We start from the raw sequence: 20332 nt of genomic DNA, 5'->3' as shown, positions 1-20332 counted from the left end.
AGCTCATTTGACCTGTTTATGATAGTGAAATCAAATTCAAAATGTTTTTTTCATACATACGTTTGGTTTGAATAGTTGCACTATTGGTTATTTCGGTTTTCTGTCTCTTTTTCTTGAATAGTCACAATCGAATCATTTTGGTTTGGTTTGTTTCACCAATGTAACTTGTCACAGGAACATTGAATGAAGAACTTCTCTGTCCTTGTTGAAATAGGATAAATTATTGTTTATACCTTTGAATCTCTTTCATTATATCAGTCAAAGCACTAAATGCACTTTTGTTGCACTATAATGTGTTACTTACATAACAGACCATTGGCTAGAGGCACAGAATATTCCACACCAATTTGATTCTGTTTCCATGTAAACAGACCTCAATTGCAATTCATCGGGCCAAAGTATAGGTCGCCGCAATTCCGCCATAATTGTTTCAAAAGTACTAATTAGTAACTTAAAAAAAAAAAAAAAAAGAACTATGCAAATCTAAACTGACATTTCCTGGGCCTGATTTGAAACCAATCCCGAGTGGTATGGGCCCAGTAAAAAAAATACTCAATAAAATCGCTAATGTAACAGAGTTTTAAGTGCAGCCCTAGGGTTTATTCACAAGGCTCTGGCAACCAATTACCCTTTTTTTCCTTCTGCCCTTGTGTTCCTGTTTCTTAATCTAGTACAGCTTTATGCAGATTTAAGATCACAAAAGATGGACGCCCTCGCTATGACTTCACTTATCTTTCAGCTCAAGCACATCTAGAAGGAGCCTTCCAGGCACCAAGCGTGGCAGTTTGGAACATACCATTGTTGGGGTGGGAGAGAAAACATCAAAACCGTGCTAAGATTGACATCCTGTGATAGGCCAGTGCCAGTCAATCTGCATCATGGCCACCCTGGGGGCTGACTGAGCTCATTGTTTACTTGAATGGCATATCAAGCTCTGCCTTTGCTAGGCTTTGCTATGCTACAATACAGTAGCATGTCCATGTGCTTGTGTTTATGTGGGCACATACATTACTTTAGAACTGACTGTAGAATGTATGAGGGGGGGGACGTCTTTATGAGCAGTGACAAGTGGCAGAACATGGGCTTCTCACTTTGTTAGGAGTATTTATGTGGTGGGGATAAATGTAGTAAGTAAAGAGCCATAGGGGGGTGTGTGTGTGTGTGTGTGTGTGTGTGTGTGTGTGTGAGAGAGAGAGAGAGAGAGAGAGAGAGAGAGAGAGAGAGCATGTGTGTGTGTGTAACTGAGTTGAGATGGTAACGCCTGTTACATATGAGCATGTGTACAGTAGGTGCTGGACGCAGCCCTGGAACACATTATAGCCCAGGTCCCTCTGGTTTTCAGGCCAACTTCAAATGCAGCTAAGCCTCCTCCGGCTTATAGAACCTGGCATGTTCTCACACACATACAGACTGACGTTTCCAAAAGAATAAGTTCCAGTCTATTGCCTTTCACAGAATATGAAAATCAATGGAGCGCTGTTAACCATATTCCTATAATCCTTCATAAACTGCCACTAGTTTATGAAAGAAAGAGCGTCTAAACCGACTCCAGTTACATCTAATAAAACTGCAAGGATGAGCCGCAAGAAGAAGAGTGCTTTTGGGACAAGCCTCCACTGCCCCCTTTTGGTATAATATTGAACATACACCACGAGGGGGGCACTGTGAGAGGATCTGAAAGATGCTTTTGTTTTGGATGATTTTGTTTTGGAACCAGATATATTGGCAGATATTGCCCCTGATATTGCCCAAATAAATTACTGAATTAATGTTTAATATATGTCCCTATCTGCAACCCTTCTATAAGATGTAATTGCAAAGCCAATGATTGTGAAATTATCTGGGATTTTAGCATTGTACTTATAAATATATAAATATAATTATTACAATGTGTGTGAAGAACTTCCTCAGCCCTAAGTCATGTGGGCAGTATACAAAAACACTGTCATTTTCTGCATAATAGAGAAAGAGTGTGTGTGTTTGTGTGTTTGTGTGTGTGTGTTTGTTTGTGTGTGTGTGTGTGTATTGTTCCCCTTTCTCTCTCTCTTCACCACATCCTGAACTCTCCTCTTACAGAGAGATGCTCTGTGAGAAAACACTGCAAACGGATGGCCTATTTATCTGTAACCGTTCCATAACTGTGTTCCGTAACTGTGTATCAAAATTCACTGACCAGCTGTTTTCACTTCCGCAAACATTAAAGAAATTATTAGGTAGAGATATTATTGTTGAAGGAAAAAAAAAAGAACTAGATATGGATAAATCATAACCATATGTTTTTTTCAAAGGCTTCAACTAGGCCTTGTGCCTGGTCTGGAACATATTATTATGATTATATATCATAGTCAATTTGATTATTATTTTCTTTCTCCAGCATGAAAAACCATGTAGATTTTGAAATGCTGTAAGTACAGCAATCTTCAAACAATTCACCCTTGTTTTTGATGGCTACAGTTGTGGTTTCAGCATGTCATTGTAACGTCTCGCCCTGCTCCTTAGTTTATGTTTGTCTTTGTTTCATGTCAGTCATTCATTGTTTCATGTTTTATGTTGTTATACTCACCTCGTCTCTCGTTTCAGATACTTCACTTCCTGCCCTTGTGTGTTTCCCGCCTGTGTGATTGTCTACCCCGCCCTGATTGGTGTCACCTGTTCCTCATCATCCTTCCCTGTGTATTTCGTCTGTATGTTCCCCTGTCTTTGTACCTTCGTGTCCTATGTTCCAGCATTTCCTAGTGATAAATATTCCTGGTTTTTGATCGCTGAATGTGCTTTTGACTTTGCCTTTTTGCCTACCCCTTTTCGGATTATATGCCTGCCTTTTTGACCTGCCTACCTGTGTACCAAACCTTGCTTTGCCTACCCATTGACTGCCTACCTGTGTACCGAACCTTTTTGAAAGTAAAGACTATTCTATTGGATTTTGTCTCTGAGTCGTGCATTTGAGTCCTCTGCCTGCGTACTACAGCCATTACAGTCGTGTGTTTGCAGGTTAAAAGGACTTATCCTACCCTGGCACCCAAACGTTGGCACCCAAGTGAAAACTGGCAGTATATTGCCTGCAGTAGAGGCTGGTGGAGGTAGAAATTGGAGGACAGGCTCATTGTAATGCATGGAATGGAATAAGGAATGATATCAAACACGTGTGTATGAGTGGTGAGATGTGCCATCCCACATCCCAAAATGATCAAATGATGTATTGAGGAAGGCTTAGGCCCATTCTTTAATTCTCTTATATAGGCTACTGTAATGATCCGTTTCCTATCCATGCCATTGTCAAATGATGACTGAAATGGTGGCCTCTTCTTCATAAATGGCTGGAAATGGCAGATTTTGAGCAGAGAGGAAAGTAACCACTAGATGTCTCTGTAATACAGTATGTGTATTAAGCGCAATAAACTGCTGTAGTTAGGGCACAGGACTGGGATCTCACACTCGACTAGGAGAGGCTAGTGGAGGTACAAATCAGAGGACGGGCTCATTTTAATGCATGGAATGGAATAAGGAATGGTGATACAATTACTCATTCCATGCCATGCATTATATTATGCATTATAATGAGCTCGTCCTCTGATTTCTACCTCCACCAGCCTCCACTGGATCCAACACTAGACTCTACATTAGTATTAGCTGAGGAAGTTGACTGCTTCACTTCTCTTCCATTGTTTTGTTTTGTTTGCAAAGGTATACATTTTATCTGGAACGTCTTGACCAATATAACAGCTGCCTAGTCTTAAAATAGCTACAGTATCAGTGATTTCTGCACGCAGGGTCTCCAACAAAATGGAAACAATCGGGACAAAATTAATTATAACATGCAAATAGCACTGGATTTCTCTGACCTCTGTTGTGGTAAAGGAATAAGAACAACATTACATTTTCCAAAACATGATTTCAAGCTATACACAATTTGTTTACAAATCTCCACAAAAACATACACAATAATAACTTATGGCTTTGGTTATGACAGGTACAACACTGGTTCTACTCCCATACAGGTATTTAGGAGTCATATTAATCATAAGCATGCTTGTTTTAATATATATATATACACTTACAGTACCCAGCAATGACACAATCTACCTAATATGGAATCGTCACCTACTGACGTCAACTTCCAGAGTTCACAATGGAATCGTCACCTACTGACGTCAACTTCCAGAGTTCACATTCATGAGAAATAAATGCTGTAGACAGGTGGAAAGGGTTCAAAGACACCTGTGTCAAGGTGCTCGTGGAGTTCAGTCGGGAGGAATATCGTTTTCTATCGCAATAGGCAGCCTACTACTTCTTTTTACAACTACCCGCTTAAACTTATTGCACGATATATGCCATATGGACGGTAAAAGAGCGAATTCAAGTGATTGTGAGCGTTGACCTAGTTTGCTTGCTCTTGAGTTGTCAACAGTCGGGCTTGAAGGACGGTAAGTCTTGAGAACTTATGGTCTGTCTCACACTTTCGGTTTTCGATATTATTCAATAAGAAACATTTATTGAACTTTGACAAACTACCTCGTCTGTTACAGTTGACATTGGCTTATAGTAAACCTTCACTGAGTAAACCTTTGCTTGCTAAGTACCTACATTTTAAACAGCAGTTGGACACATAGGACATGTGGATTTCAGAGCAACATGTCTTATCGTCTCACTTATGTTGAGCAGACAGACAGACACAGACACAGGCAGACATACAGAGAGACAGACACAGATACAGACACACAGGCAGACATACAGAGAGACAGACACACACACACACACACACACACACACACACAGACAGACAAACAGACAGACAGACAGACAGAAACAATTATTATGATGAGGAGAGGATGTTTAGACTGACATGTTTATTCTTCAATGATTATAGGGAGCTCAAAACAGCCATGCAACATCCTGTCACCCCTAGGATCCAAATTGCCTTTCTAGTAAATGTGATATCCAAACACATGGGTAAGATTTTTTATTTCTGTCATGTGGTATTGTGGAATGGTGGTGATTTATTGTATCTAACAAAGACATTTTAGTTGTTGAATAATGCATATGATCGATGATCTATTTTTAAAAGCTGCAAGCCAGTCATCACAATGTCATGAGTCAACTCACAAAGGGTTAGGGTTATGCAATTAAACAGCATTCCTTGCTCCTCGTTCAGTCAACCTGTGTTTCACATTCCTTTGTTAACTGGCTAAAAGTAGTTCTTTGTGTTTGTTCTCTGTTGCCACTGGGGTTCTTAATTTAACCAACTGTTGTATTGTTCCTCCGTAAATCATATACCCTAAACACAAGATAAACTTGTCTAAATGTTTATCTTGTGCTATGAAAAAAGGTCTGTATGAAGAATAGCCTACATTCTGAAATCCTCCATATTATAACCGGAAAATTGTAACAATTACTTGGCAATTGCTGGTGGATTCCATTTGTTCCTTTGTTTCCTGTGAAAATACATCAAGCAGTGCACTGCTGAGACTCCCTCCTCTTTCCAACCCGAGCAAGCTTGTGTTCTTGAATGGAGGCCAGCGAATGAGCTTCTGCCTGAGCAGGCGTCACTTCCCCTTTCACCGGCTGCTGCAGTCAATCAGCTTATTCAGCAGAAGGGATGTGTGCTGCTGTTCTCTCTCTCCCCCCTCTCTCTCTCCCTTGCCTTTCCACACTGCAATACCATCCACACTCCTCTGCCTCCTCCTGCCCACCACCACCCCCCCCCCCCCCCCCCCACCATCCCCTAACAAACAGCCCGGCTGGGGCTAGGCTAAGCTGACCCTCCCATCCCTTCCCCTCCCATCCCCCCTCCACTCACACACCCATGCCACATGAGGCCCAGGCAGCTGTGAGTCAGTGGAGAAAGTTAGACACCAGTCTGTCTGTTCACCAGCCACGCGACCATAACACACCTCTCATCTGGCCCAGAAGGACAGCTAGCTCTTGCAGCGTCTGATTCCCGGCCTTTTCTCAAGGTAATGATGCACTTTAATGGATGATTTCTGCTGTCACCCTCGCTGATAGCTAGTTATTTTCACAGGCTTATGCGGTTATGTTGTTGTTGTTGCTGCTGCTGCTGCTGCTGTGGGCTTCTTTTCTTTTTGATTAGATGTTGGAGTAGTAAGTTCACACTGGGACCTGAGAGCAATATGTTATACTGTGTGTGTGTGTGTGTGTGTGTGTGTGTGTGTGTGTACATACAATAATTTCAGCATATTCAATTCAGTTTTTGTTTTTGTTCAGTTGCTAAGTACAGCCAAGGCTCAATTACAAAGTCAAATTTGATACTGAAATCACTACCAAATGACTTATTATTATCCTATATTTTAAACGGCTAAAAACCTTCATACACTATTGAACCTAACTTTAAGTAAATAGCAGTAACTCCAGTGACAGCTTGTTAAAAAGAAGGACCATCTTGTTTGAACACATGGTGTGTTCCAGCTCAGAGGACAGGCAACAATGCAGAGAGTCTCCTCATGTCTCCTCTAAGCCATTCAGTCCCACTACAATAGTCCTACCATCCGCTGCTGCTACTGCTGCTGCTACCAGGGCTGTGATATCCAGGGCTGTGATATTCTGTGTCTCTATGCTGTACTTCTCCACCCTTCTCTTGAAGTATGCATTTGACCACTTTCCCACAAAATGTAAAAGCATAGAATTGCTCTTAGTATCGGTACTTACACCAATCCATTCTCATTTAAATCCATGAAGGGAAATTGCGCAGGCGCATACTTCATGAGAAGGGAGGAGAAATGGTTTCAGCATGGCAGGCCTCACATGGAGCTGTTCCTCTCTTTCTCTAACAGACTGTATGGCGCTTCCCCGTAGGGCAGACCCAGCTCCCCAAATCCTGGCTCCCCCAGACCTCACTCCCCCTCTGAGTCCCAAAGCTGGGGTCGAAGAGAAGATGGAGGAGAGAGGTGGACCAACAGAGGAAGATACAGAAGAGAGAGAGGGAATATGGGAGGAAGAGACAGAAGAGGACACCGTAGAGGCGGAGGTAACTGTGTTCGTGGAGGAGCCTTCAGAGGATGTACTAGCTGCTGAGGCGGAGGTGGATGCAGAGAAGGCTGCAGCGGAGGAGGCTGCAGCGGAGGAGAGGAAGGCCCAGAGGCAGCTCATGGCCATAGAGGAACTGGTACACACAGAGAGAAACTACCTACGGCTCCTTCAGATCAGCACCGTCACCATCAGGGGGAACCTACAGAAGCTACAGGTAACAGTCACTGTAACAGCATTTCAGACGTATGGATCCTTGTTTGCTTATAAGGGACGCTGACTCCATTGTCAAGTCTGATCATTTTCTTGCTTCAACCCCCTGCAACATTGCATAGGCAATAGAAGGTTTTGCCTACGGCCTGGTTCAGGGAGTTAAACCCACAACCTTGGTGGTTTCTAGTCCATATCTTGCCTCTAGGTACTAGTACCACCCCACTGAGTTAATAGGTTATTCTCTAAGGAATAGTTATCTCCTAGCACCATGCTCTGATTTTGTTCAGTGCCTCTGAGGTATTTCAATTACCATATAATGTAATAGTCTTTGATTACAAGGACACACTTAAAATGGAGTCCCATAAAAACAGGGTGGAATGACGTTTTATGGGGTGGAAGGCCTGTGTATGCATCAGGCAGTGGTCATGATGAAATGGCTAATGTAATTGTATGAAGGAGGATGGTGAGAGAGATGGAAGACGGGAAGGATGGAAACAAAGAGAGAGGGGAGTTGAGTGAGGCTGGTAGAGTTAGGTGGAGAGAGAGGGGGATAATGGAAAGAGAGATAAGGATGGAAGGAAGGAGAGAGAGAAAATGAGAGGGGGGAGTGAGGTCGAGAGAGGGTGAGAGAATGGAAAGAGAGAGGATGGAGAGAGAGAGGGATGAATCACAGAGAGAATAGGGAGATGAGGTAGAGAGAGAGGGAGGAAGAGGTGAATGATAGCCCTTTATGTGGTAGTAAAGTCATGTGTGATGTATGGTTCCCGCCCCACAGCCTCCCCTGGTGAATCTGAACAGCATGTTCCTCCACATAGAGGGGGTGATCGACGTGTCGGGACGTCTCCTCAGCCTGCTGGACCAGAAGGACATGCAGCCCGCCGACCCTCTCTTCCTGGAGACACTGTGTAAGGAACAAAACACAGATCCGAGAAGGAGGAGGATGATATCATTATAATACTGTTGTTTATTTCAGTAGGGACAGATACAATGAAAACATTGACATATTGAATAATACACATACCAAAGCGTTGCACCATCATTCTTTAGCTTGTGTGATGATGAGGATGATGATGATGATGATGCTGGATTGGATGTTACCAGTGCTCAAATATCTTAACACAGCATGGAGGGAGCTCACCTCATCCAAGATCCAGTAATGTAGCTTTAGGATAGTAAAGGCAAGTGGCATAGGAAGGTGTGAAAGATGCTACATCAAAGGTAGAGTCCATGCGAGATGTTAAGGTAGTTTGAAGTGATCTACTAGCTTTGCTTTAACATAGCATAGCCATGTGGCGTAGGAAGATATGAAATATGCTACATGAAATGTGACTTGTAGGTAGTTTAAAGCTGCAGGACTGTCAGTGTTGCCTGCCTTCTCCCTCGGCTGGGTTAGATTCACACCCATCAGTTTATCACACCCACCCATTCTCACAGTATCACACCTACTGCCAGGTATTAATCCTAATGGGTCTGTATGTGAATAGCTAAAGGTGTCACTCACACCCACACACACTTGACCCTTTCACGGGGCTATGATACCTGCTGTTTCTCACTACCTTCTCCATGTGGATGCATGCGTTAAAGGAGTACTTGACTCAAAAATTATTTTGAAGTATATTTCCCACCAGTCCACTTTAAGTATGTTCCGAACATATCATTATTTTGCCATTAAAGCCTCATAGATATCCTAATGACAAGCTTATGTTGACTTACCAGAAAAGGGATTTGATGATGCGTTTGACACAAAATGAACATTTGTTAACATGATGTTAGAATTATAGAAAGAAAAGAGGTTGAGTGGTGGAAGGCAACTTCATCCCTTCAGAGCTGTTTTCTGGAGTCTTGATCTAGGATCAGTGTTGCCCTTTAGATCCTAATGAATAAGATTATATGGACAAGAGGGATCTGATCCTAGATTAACGCTCTTACTCTGAGATGCTTTCTGAATACAGGGCCAGTGTGTGGTTAGTACTGTAGTACTCTCTTTCACACTTTCACATTTAGTTGACCTTTAAATGCTCCAGGCCTGGATCATGAGGTGTACCAATTGCGAGAAGACTATTTTTCAGGCAAATAAACTCTATATATATATAACAGTTAAATGTTAAATATTAAATACCTTTACATAGTCATTTCTATCACACGAACAATGCCCCCTAGGCATAGGTAATCGTCAAGGTCAAAAGACATATATTTGATGTCTCTTTCAGGCGATGCTTTCCTCAGTCTGTCGACAGACATAGAGATGGCTTACAAGGAGTACCTGGCCAACTACAACAATGTGACTGAGCTGGAGAACAGCTACAAGCAGAAGGAAGCCCTCTGGAGGGAGATCGTGAAAGTCGTCAAGACTTCAGCGTACGTCCATGTCTCACTGCATTCTGGTTTCTTGGGTGCATTGTTACCATTGTCAACAGAACATGATTATCACAACAATAGTCACAAGTCTTTGCTGTGAACTTGACTTACCTTAGTATTTGTTAGGAATTATTGGTTTCAGGTCTGATGTGTGAAGTCAAAACATGAGGTCAGATCGCAGGGATCTTTCAATGATGTGGTACAATGTGCACACAAGGAAGATATCTCTTGAAGTAGGAAAGTATCTCTGAGGAGCCAAGGGCCGTTCCCCAATGTGTAAGCTGAACTACAAACGGAAAAGTACCAGAGACCAACCAATCTAATGATGTCTCTCAGCCCCCTATCTCTCTCTGGGAATGGCACCAGCAGCTTGGCCTAAGACTAAACACATCCTTCTGGGGAGAGAGAGAGACAAGAGTGCCAGAGCACAGCAGAGCAGCCCACAACTGATCTGACAACTGTAATATTAATGCATAATGTTACTCACTAATCAGCCAGAATCATTCCCATCAATTTGCACTTAAAGGACTTTTGTATGTGAAATAATTTGACATAATATATTTGACCAAGGACTGATTGTCACAATGAAACACGATGTCACACCCCCATTGTCCATTGTGTTGGTACAGGCCGGATGTCAACGCCACCTCTCTTAGTTTCTTCCTGGTGATGCCCGTCCAGAGGATCGCCCGCTACCCCCTCCTCCTGCAGACCATCCAGAAACACACGGACCCCCGGCACCCTGCCTACTCTCTCCTGGAGCAGACCGCCCACACCGCCGTGGCCCTCAACTGCAATATCAACGAGTACAAACGTTTCAGAGAAGTCGGTAAGGACAGCACACATGATTCTAGGCATCATTTTATATTATTGTGTGACGGGTGGGGTTTGAACCCGGGTCTCCCACATGGAAGACCCAAGCGTCTACCATTAGACCAAGAAGACATCCTCAAGGTCTGAGGGCGTGATTCCAAATCCCCTACCGCTATACCATTGCTCCACTATTCATGGCTTTTGCACATTACCGGACATAATTGACAGATTGTATTGTCTTCACTTTTTTATGAACTCTACTGTATATCAAATATTTATTTCTTGTCACCATAGCTGACAAATACAAGAAGACAGAGACCCTAACGATTAGGGACAAGATCAATCGCCTGAACAGCCACAGCATAGCGAAGAAAACGGCCAGATTGGGCCAGTTCATCAAACATGAGACGGGTATATCACCTAAGGTACGGTCATACAGCTAACTGCCACGTCTGTCACTGCTCATATCACTCAGCCATAAAATGAAGCCACACACACTCCTACAACGACGACGTGTGTTAATTATTAAACAAGGCCGAACGGTAACCGTGGGCCCACGTTATGACCAGTGTTTACTGTGGATTGTCTCTGTGTTCCAGCCCTGCTGTACTGTGAGTCATCTCTCTGTGTTCCAGCACTGCTTCACAGACATGAGTAGAACCCATGAGTAGAATGTGTTACATGGGGTATTTAGAATGTATTTTAATGCCCACTGGTCACATGCCTATGAGTAACACTCTGTCATGGAAATTCTCCACTGTAGTATTTTATTTCAGCAAAGGTGAGATTCAAGAGTCAAGGGTCTTGTTAAAGCCACAAAATAAGTTTATTAGACTTGCAAGCAGAGAGACATACCAGACAGAAGCTTTACTCCTTAAAGAACACAATCAAGGACAAAGATAGGGGTGTTGATTCATTCAAATACTGTGAGACTTGCAAGCAGAGAGACATACCAGACAGAAGCTTTCCTCCTTAAAGAACACAATCAAGGTCAAAGATAGGGATGTTGATTCATTCAAATACTGTGAGGGAACTTCTTGTTTTTTTGTAGTCAAGCACTTACTGTAGGCTCTTACTGTAGGCTCTTACCCTTGGCTCTCTTGTTAAACACTGGAAAAAGTAATATTCACTTGAATACTACTTTGGTGTATTTGTACTTTTAGTGGATGTCAATGGCTTAGTTTGATGAAATGGTACAAGAGGCTTTGGTGTGACCGACCATGATTGTGACCAATTCATTAGAATCTCTATGAAGATGTCTTGAATCAGATGTACAGTCGAACACTTCGATATACACCATCTCTGAGGCGCGCACACACATAGCACATTATAACTCATTACAGGCATGTATGATGCCTTATAATGTCTTCATAATAAAAGTGTTCCCATAACTTCTCTGTTCATGTCTAGCTGGTGGATGAGCAGTTTGATGCCCTGGAGTGCTTCTTCTACATGCTTGAGAATGGCATCACAGAGCTACATGAGAATGTGGAGACATACGTCTGCCATCTACAGGTGAGCTGTTGTTTACATTTTACATTTATGGCATTTAGCAGACGCCTTTATCCAAAGCGACGTACAACAATACATTTGTTTAAGTAAGTGAATCTTCTATCCAATAGTCATCATAAGATAAAGTAATCAATGCTCACACCAGGGGCCATTGGCAGTCGTAATGCCAGTAGGCTAATTTCATTTTCTTTTCTTTTTTTTTGTAGTATATTTTATTAGCAGGAGAGAACTTGTACAGGGGGGTAACAGGGGAGAAGAGGTCTCGGGGTTAGGGTTAGTATATGGGGGGTGGTGAGGGTGAAGCGGTCTTTAGGAGGGACTGTTAAGATGTAGCTTGAAGAGATGGGTTTTCAATCTACGGCGGAAGATCGGAAGTGACTCTGCAGTCCTGACCGTTGTGGGAAGCTCATTCCACCAGCGGGGCTCCAGGACAGTGAAAAGCTGTGACCGAGTAGCGCGGCCACTGCATCCACGTAGAGGCGGCAGTGCCAGGCGGGCAGCCGAGGTGGACGGGCGGAGTGATCATGCAGGGGTTTGGGGGCTAACCATTGCTTGCAAGTAGGGAGGGGCTGTTCCCTTTGCCGTCCGGTAGGCAAGCACCAGGGTCTTGAATTTGATGCGAGCTGCTACCGGGAGCCAGTGGAGGGTGCGGAGGAGGGGCGTGACATGGGAGAATTTGGGGAGATTGAACACCAGACAAGCGGCAGCGTTCTGGATGAGCTGCAGAGGATGTTAATTAAATCATCACTTTGTTTACATCTTGGCCTAGATTGCCCTACGAAACAACACCACCCTGTTTTCATTGCCCAGTGCATGAATATAGCCCCTCCACCCCCACCGTCAACAACAACCACTGCTTCTCGTTGACTATTCATCAGTGACCCAATTCACATTCCTCTGTTTACCTAGCCCTTCATTTCAGTCCTAAATATAGAGCATGTGGTAAATGTTTCTTCCACCGTTCTATTTCAGAGGTTCCTCAGCTGCAGGCCAGAGGAGTTTGACCTGGACATGGATGGGGAGAAGCCTGCTATATGCTACAAGGAAATCACAACCGCTCTGAGACAATGGATACTCCCTGCATTTGTGAGTCGAGCTGCCATTTAGTATAATGTTTTATGGCAACAATAGCCCCTAGTGGATGAAGGGGGAGGGGTGTACATTGAGTTATGCAGATGGAAGCATTTACTAGTCTCATATGTCAGCTCTGTCCCAAGGCTTCAGGTTATACTTAGAGGACCTCACTCCTCTAACCTTTTTCCCCAATCCTTTCCCCCAGGAGAAGAGGATGAGAACCTTGGTCCACAAGCCCCTGTGTGCCCTGAGGGAGCTCCTGGCGGGGCCTCGTAACCTGATCCGCAAGCGCCTGGACAAGCTGCTGGACTACGAGCTGATCGAGGAGAAGGCCAGCCTGAGCTACGAGGAGCAGGCGGTGGCCAACACCTACAAGACCATCAACACCCTGCTCCTCAACGAGCTGCCCGGGTTCAACGGCCTGGCCCTGCAGCTCCTTTGGGGAATGCTAGGGGCCTTCAGCTGCCTGCACCGGGACCTGGCCTCTGACATGGAGCAGCTCTTCCAAAGCTTCGCCCAACAGGTCGGCATTAGACTCTACACACTACATACTACACACTACACATTAATACTACACACAAGGACCTCACCTCTTCCAGGGCATTGCCCAACAAATGGGCACTATACACTACACACTACATACTATACACTACACATTCATACAACACGTAGGGACCTGGCCTCCGACATGGAGCAGTAAATCCAATGCCCAACATTAGATACTACTCACTACCACTGTTGAAGTTGGAGGGGATGACTACCAGTCAGCTTCCACTAGAGGGACCAAGGAAGTTTTGTTTTGATGGATAGTACTGATCAGTACCCATTGCAACCAGTGTGATTGATGTCAGTGGTTTATGTAGTTGCTTGCTAACATGTGCTCTTGCCTGCTGTCAGAAGTGAGCATCGGAAGGACCCTAAGGCATATTGAGATATTGATGTTCAACTTGAACATGCTTTTAAACCTGTTTTGCCGAAACCTTTTCCAGCTCCCTCACAGCTCCTTGGAAACTAATGCATTCTGGGAGTGGGCGGAGTGCTCGGTGCTGGAGGGCGCGAGGAGGCTGGAGAGTCTGTGTCGGAATGTGGAGGACGCACTCAATGCTCCCATTGTCCAGGTCGGTCCAAACAGAAGCTGTACATAGAGTCTGTTGTTGTTGTGTGTCTTGTTGCTGCTAGGGAAGGGAGGGAGGGAGGGAGAGAGAGAGAGACTGACTGACTCGCTGGACTTGTTGACAAATTGCAGCAGAACTTGTTATACTAGAGCTATTCATTGTGAATGTGCTATTCCTGCATCATCATCACAAGGTGTTTGGAATGACTTGAATGAGGCCACAAAGGAGAACACATTTGTATGAGATTGTGGTATTACCTCTTGAGTGAGGTATGTCACCGAAAGGGACAGTAAGTTACTGAACCAAAGTAATTTGTTGAGTCACTCAACATAATAGCCTGAATTTCCTGCTCAATGACAATGTGTCGTCTGAAATGCCGTAAATTCCATTACCTTTTCCAGTCAGCCACCATTCCTTTTGCTTTGTCATCACATCAGTGTGTGAGTTATATCATGACCACCAATTTCCTGTTGGGCATAATTGTGGTAATATAATTGTGGTAATATTGGCCTATTAGAGGTCTTCTGCTTTGGGCGCCAGACAGGTTCTGACAAACCTTTATATCACAAACATGGCCATGAATTAAATATTAGCAATAGCAAAACAAATGTTAATATAAATGAAAAATGACTTCAGTATGAATAAACAAAAAAGCACATCATTCTAATCAATGTTCTATGTCTGCAGTGTGAGAATCTCTCTCTCTCTCTCTCTCTCTCTCTCTCTCTCTACCCCTCTCTCTCTCTCAGAGAGAGAGAGAAATGAGATGGCGTCTGCCAGCTCTACAGAGATACATGACAGGGTTAGCGGAGATGTGATACCTCATAGGCTGCTACTGATGCCTCCCTCTCACAGATGACATTATCTGTGGCACATGAAAGGAAGGGGATCGCTTCATTAGATACAACTCTTTAGATGACACAGTCAAATCTGAAGCTGTATTAGTCACCCTCTGCGGAAGCCGAGCGCACTAGCGATAATAGCGCAGCGCTAATGAATAGCTGTCAAAGCTGTTGCTTTACCACAGTGTGAGAAATACTGTCCAGGGCTTGACGTGGAATGATAGTCTTGTCGCCTCAATGGCTGGTACTCACTTTGATTTGACCATACAGGGGCTTGGTATTTTACAGCTGGTGTTCTATAAGAGGTGCTGTTACTTGAGCAGGAGAAAATTAGAGGTGTCAGTCCTGTACCAAACCAGCTAACTAGGTGTGTGCGTGTGCGTGTGCGTGTGCGTGTGTGTGCGTGTGCGTGTGTGTGTGTGTGTCTCCAGCCTCTCAGCCCACCGTCCCAGAAGCGTCTGAAGGCCCTGACAGATAAGCACGGCTCAGGGAAGATCTACCAGCTGACTAGTCACGTGGTGGGCAGCCGCGACCTGGAGCTCAGCCTCAACAGAGGAGAGCTGGTGGCCATCATCACAGAGATGGACACACGGGGGGACCGCCGCCGCTGGCTGGTGGACGCAGGGGGTAGGACACTCTCTCTACCACCACTCATGGCGCTCATCTTTTTGACATTGCATGTAAACGACCAGCAATTAGGCCACAATGACCCTGTCATACAAAAGAGTTTTACTGTGGATACGAAATCAGTTATTTGTGGGTCGTGGGTGCTATTGGGTATTAGTCAGCGCAATAACAGCAAATGGTAACTTGATTTGAATACTTGTTTTGCTACCACTAGTTAGTGGAGACATCTGTTGGTTGTTGACTGTTAACCACTCTCCACGTTGTATAAATGTCACGCAGCCACTGTCGAATGTTAATATTGTTCAATGTTATATGTTTTTTCAGATAACAACATATTTCTTGATCAAGGATAGCACAATGGGCAAATGACCATATTATAATAATAATACATCTCGGAAATTATACTAATTACCTATGCGCTGTGATCATCCCCATTCTTTCCCCTATACCCAGGTCCCAGAGGTTATGTCCCCTCCTCCAAGCTGGTCCGCTACCACCAAGCCAGCGAGGACCCTCCCCCCTCCCCTCACCTGATGGTCAGTGAGAGTGAGGCAGTGGTCAGGAGACACTCCTACACCCCAGGGTCCCAGTCCCATACCCAGGCCCAGCCCATAGTGACCATGACCCTGCCCTGCTTCCAGGTGAGTGACAGAGAAGCGCACAGAACCAGACCAGGGTTCAAATCATTCAGTCTTTTTTTTCCTGGTTGATTCATCTTGTCTGGCACCATTCAGCCAATGGAACGGTCCCAGAAGTGCAACCTAGAGCCCCTTCTGTCGCTCCAGGCGAGGCTCAATCAAACGCTCAACGTATTTGAATGAACCCAGAACATGGGAGCCTTGTGAAGTGAGTGGCAGGGTGTTACAACCACATCTGATTAGTCAGATTTTTGTGTCAAGGGGAACGCATGATTGATGGGACGTTGTTCCCCCGCGCACACATCAATCACAGATTCTGCCGCAAGTGTGTGAGGGTTTTAATGGAAAAAGACCAAATTTGCCACTTACCCCCCCCGGAGTGCTTTATTCATATGTATATGTTTTATCTCTTCAAACAACAGCATCATTTACTTTTGCGAGACACACACACACACACACACACGTGCGCGTGAGAGGTAGTGTCAGAAGCACGTCAAAGTTTCTGGTTCCAGTCTCTTTGTGTGCAGGTGTGAAATACACTTATCAGGGTTGTTAAAGTGACTAATACTGCCTGTGACCTTTCCGTTGGCGTTTATCATACTTTCTTAGCGAAGCCCGTTCACGCTGCCGCTGGAATCCTGATCACAAATCATAAAGTCGGTGACATCCAATCAGGCTAAGGCATGAATTCCTCACTTGTGTGGCTCCCCGAGTCCCGACTTTTTCCCAAATCCATGACTCGGCTGAGTAGCTGCAAGTCATTGGGAAACTGATTGGATGTGATGATGATGGTGATTATCAAGTGCATTACCGACACCAGCCACACGACGGCGCTGTCGATCTGCTCTTATGCTCAGAGGTGACAGCAGTGTTTGCTAATGGCATCGGCCAGGCTAAATAGAGCAATTAGCCTTGATAGAACATCAGTCTCGACTAGACTGCTAGGATCATTAATGATGGCAGGCTCGGTGTGGTGTCGTTACAGGTACGTGCCGGCTATGACTTCATGGCCAGGAGCAGTCATGAGGTCTCCCTGCAGGCCGGCGAGCCAGTCAGAATCCTGGAATCCTTCGACAAGAGGGGCAGCACGGACTGGAGCCTGGTGGAGGTGCGGGGCCGGAGGGGATATGTGCCCTCCAACTACCTGGAAGTGGTGCCAACCTCCATGGTGGCATCCTCCTCGTCCACGGCCCCCTACCGCTAGGGTTGCCCTGGGCAACCAGTCACCAGCCGGTCTGAGCGGTGGTGGCAGCCACTTAACCTCCACCACCCACACACCTCAGGAGGAGATACACCCTGACGTTTGCATCAACACACGCCGGTGTGTGTGTGTGTGTGTGTGTGTGTGTGTGTGCGTGTGTGTGTGTGATTGATTGGATGACAGGTGTGTATGTGTGTGTGTGATGGATTGGATGACAGGTGTGTGTGTGACGCCCTGTACCTGGCATTTGTGTGTAGAGAGCGCTCCAGGCCAACCCCTCCACACTCCAGCTCTGATTAACAGCATGTTAAGTGGGAGAGACCATTTCTAACCCAGGAGTATAGGCGCACTGCCTGTGCTTTTCCTGGAGAGACTGACTGACTGGCTGGCTGGCTGACTGGCAGATACTGCAGTATCGCCTCAGTGTGTGAGGATGGACGTGGCTGTCTGCTCCCGGAAATTGAATTTGTTCGTCTGAATGTTTCAACCATCTGAGGAAGCTGGATCGAACTCTCTCTCTCGCTCTGTCTCTCTCTCTCTCTCTCTCTTCTCTAGCATCCTGATGGAAATATGTACAAACCTCCGAGTCCAATGTGGTGCACCACTTGCACTCTCAACAGTGAATGTGCTACTGACATTGACAGTAATGGAATTCATGTTCCAGTCAGGCCAGCGGTTTTACGATTTTTTGGGAACAATGAGGTTGGCATACTAATGTACTGATGGGAGATGCAGTGATGAAATATGCAAAGAATCTATACAAAAACTCTTGTCTTAGTAGCCTGTCTGACCTTCGCTCGTACTGTATGAATTATATGAATCCCACAAATCGAATGCAGCAAGCACCGTTACTAAAGCGATTACATCACTAGGTTGCTACAGCTCCAAGCTAACACTGTGTAGCAGTAAGAATGCCACCTCATTGGTCCAAATGTCAGGGCAGAGTGAGATGGCATTATGCACCGCTGTATCTGGGCTGTCTAGACCAGGCGCAGGCAGAACTCACCATGTCGTCTACCACTAGAGGGCGTACCGCACCCAGCTCTCACAGCGAAGGGCCCCATGTGGTGTAGCATCTTCATTACCTCACACAGTATTTGATGCTCTCCTCCTCATGTGTTGCGCAAACCTCAACGCCTTTTTATATGTCATTAATATGCTAATGTCTCCTGTTTACCGTGATCTTAACGAGAATATTTGCTAGCCTGCTGTTCTCTCAGAATGTGGTCTTACACGGTATGTCGTGTTTTAATTGTAAATGTGTTTTATTTATTGTATTTATTTGACACGGCAGCAGGGCGATGTGCCAGGCTGAGTGATGTCTTATGATATGAAGGTGAAATGAGTCAGTGTTGCCAAAAGCTGAAAGGGAGCACAGACATGATTGCTCCTTGGTTGCAGCAGTATCATTGATATGCTGATCGGTGCGTAATCGACTGTGTGCCCTGGGGAGAGAGAAAAAAAAAAAAAAAAAAACTCAAGCAGTTTGAATTCAACTCCATTATGGCTCAGAGCATGACTCCCAACAAGACTGTAAGATGGTGCAGTTTCTGTAATTCACATGTATTTATAAGAAAAAGGCCACTGGAGTTGGCGGTACATTTGAGCCAGCCCAGTAAACAAAGCTTTCACTAAGAGAGCACCGAGATGCTGGGTAATGAAGTGTAAGAGAAGGATGGCCGGGGCTTTTAGTGTTGCACTTACCCCCAAACCGCTGCAGCGTCCGTCCTCACACGCTGCTCACATATGTGTGCGTTTTGTGTAGAGGACGGCACTGCATCAGCTAGGGACGTCAGCAGGGATTTGATGCAGTAACTCCCCCCGCAGCAACACATACCCTCAGCATGACAGAACGCCAACGCTCTAAAAATACATTCCCTCTCTTCAATGGGTCTAAAAATAGCCCTGCTGTCGGTAGGATGTTAGGATCCCTGTTCCACTGAAGGTCTCCCCCTGCTGGTTGTTTTAGGAAGAGCAGTTGTTTGTCTCCTTGCTATAGTCACCACTGGGAGGTAAATCACATAACACAATCTGTTGTATTACCTTGGCCTCCCCGCTCAAGGCTTACAAAAGCAATTTGATTGGTTTTATTTCCTGTCTTCGAGAATTGGCATCTGACTGTTTCATGATCCAGTACTAAACAGCTCTGTGTGTGTGTGTGTCTCAGTCCATGTTGTTTCTGTCAGCCCCTCTGACGTGTGTGTTTGTGTGTGCGTGTGCGTGTGTGCGCATGCACGCGTGTGTGTGGGAGAGAAAAAGATCAGCTGCACCCCAGAAACACTGTTTATCTGGCTATGCCTTAGATTTACGTTCTGGGTAGAATTGATTGTCCATTTGTCAGTGGGTCGCCAAGGCAGTCAGCAGCCGACGGTGAGCATCTGCATCTTGGGGGCAAAGGGTTGCAGATGGGGGGGGGGGGGGGGGGGGGGGGGCATTTTTCCTGGAAGTCGCCCCCTGGATGGGTTGAAGCTCTGTGTGTGTGTGTGTGTGTGTGTGTGTGTGTGTGTGTGTGTGTGTGTGTGTGTGTGTGTGTGTGTGTGTGTGTGTGTGTGTGTGTGTGTGTGTGTGTGTGTGAGTGAGTGAGTGAGTGACTGGGACTGATCTGTCAAAGCCACGCCACAGAAAGCAGTGGTCTAGGGCCGTGAGGTCATGTATAGGCCTAAGCAGAGGGCTATATTTGGTAAACCGTTTGGCATTCCCTTTAATATGCCTTGCTCCATTAAGGCCTGTCAGCTGAACCCAGACACAACCCAGTTTTAGTTTTTTAACAATGGCTCATCCTCCTCCTCCTCTCTGCACTAGAATGGGAAAGTCTCCCCCGGCTAGTGGTTAATTACAGGGGCTTTAGATCGTGTTGAGCTGCACAGAGGCTAGCAGGGTTGCACATGACGCGTTGCACCTGATGCAGCCAGCCACATTCTCCTGAGGCTCCTCCTAGAGAGAGAGAGAGAGACTGTC

General features: G+C 45.3%; 1 protein-coding gene across 2 annotated transcripts; it reads left to right on the top strand.

Annotated features, from left to right (window-relative positions):
• Nucleotides 1-5801: 5801 nt before the first annotated feature.
• arhgef37 (Rho guanine nucleotide exchange factor (GEF) 37) lies at nucleotides 5802-19763 on the top strand. 2 transcript variants are annotated; one of them, XM_083686637.1, is made up of 13 exons: nucleotides 5802-5954; nucleotides 6811-7198; nucleotides 7970-8099; nucleotides 9405-9552; nucleotides 10182-10381; nucleotides 10660-10790; nucleotides 11776-11880; nucleotides 12850-12963; nucleotides 13157-13474; nucleotides 13941-14069; nucleotides 15340-15535; nucleotides 15989-16176; nucleotides 17159-19763. In XM_083686637.1, the coding sequence occupies exons 2-13, from the start codon at nucleotides 6890-6892 to the stop codon at nucleotides 17375-17377; spliced, it is 2187 nt and encodes a 728-aa protein (XP_083542763.1). In that variant the 5' UTR covers nucleotides 5802-5954; nucleotides 6811-6889; the 3' UTR covers nucleotides 17378-19763. The 2 variants fall into 2 exon arrangements, with proteins under 2 accessions (XP_083542763.1, XP_083542762.1); XM_083686636.1 differs by having other exon boundaries at nucleotides 6789-7198.
• The last annotated feature ends 569 nt before the right edge of the window (nucleotides 19764-20332 follow it).

This window comes from Argentina silus, assembly GCF_951799395.1.
Source record: "Argentina silus genome assembly, chromosome: 15".
Taxonomy (NCBI): domain Eukaryota; kingdom Metazoa; phylum Chordata; class Actinopteri; order Argentiniformes; family Argentinidae; genus Argentina; species Argentina silus.
The sequence above is the reverse complement of the archived record's forward strand: the minus strand, read 5'-3'. Positions and strand labels throughout refer to the sequence as shown.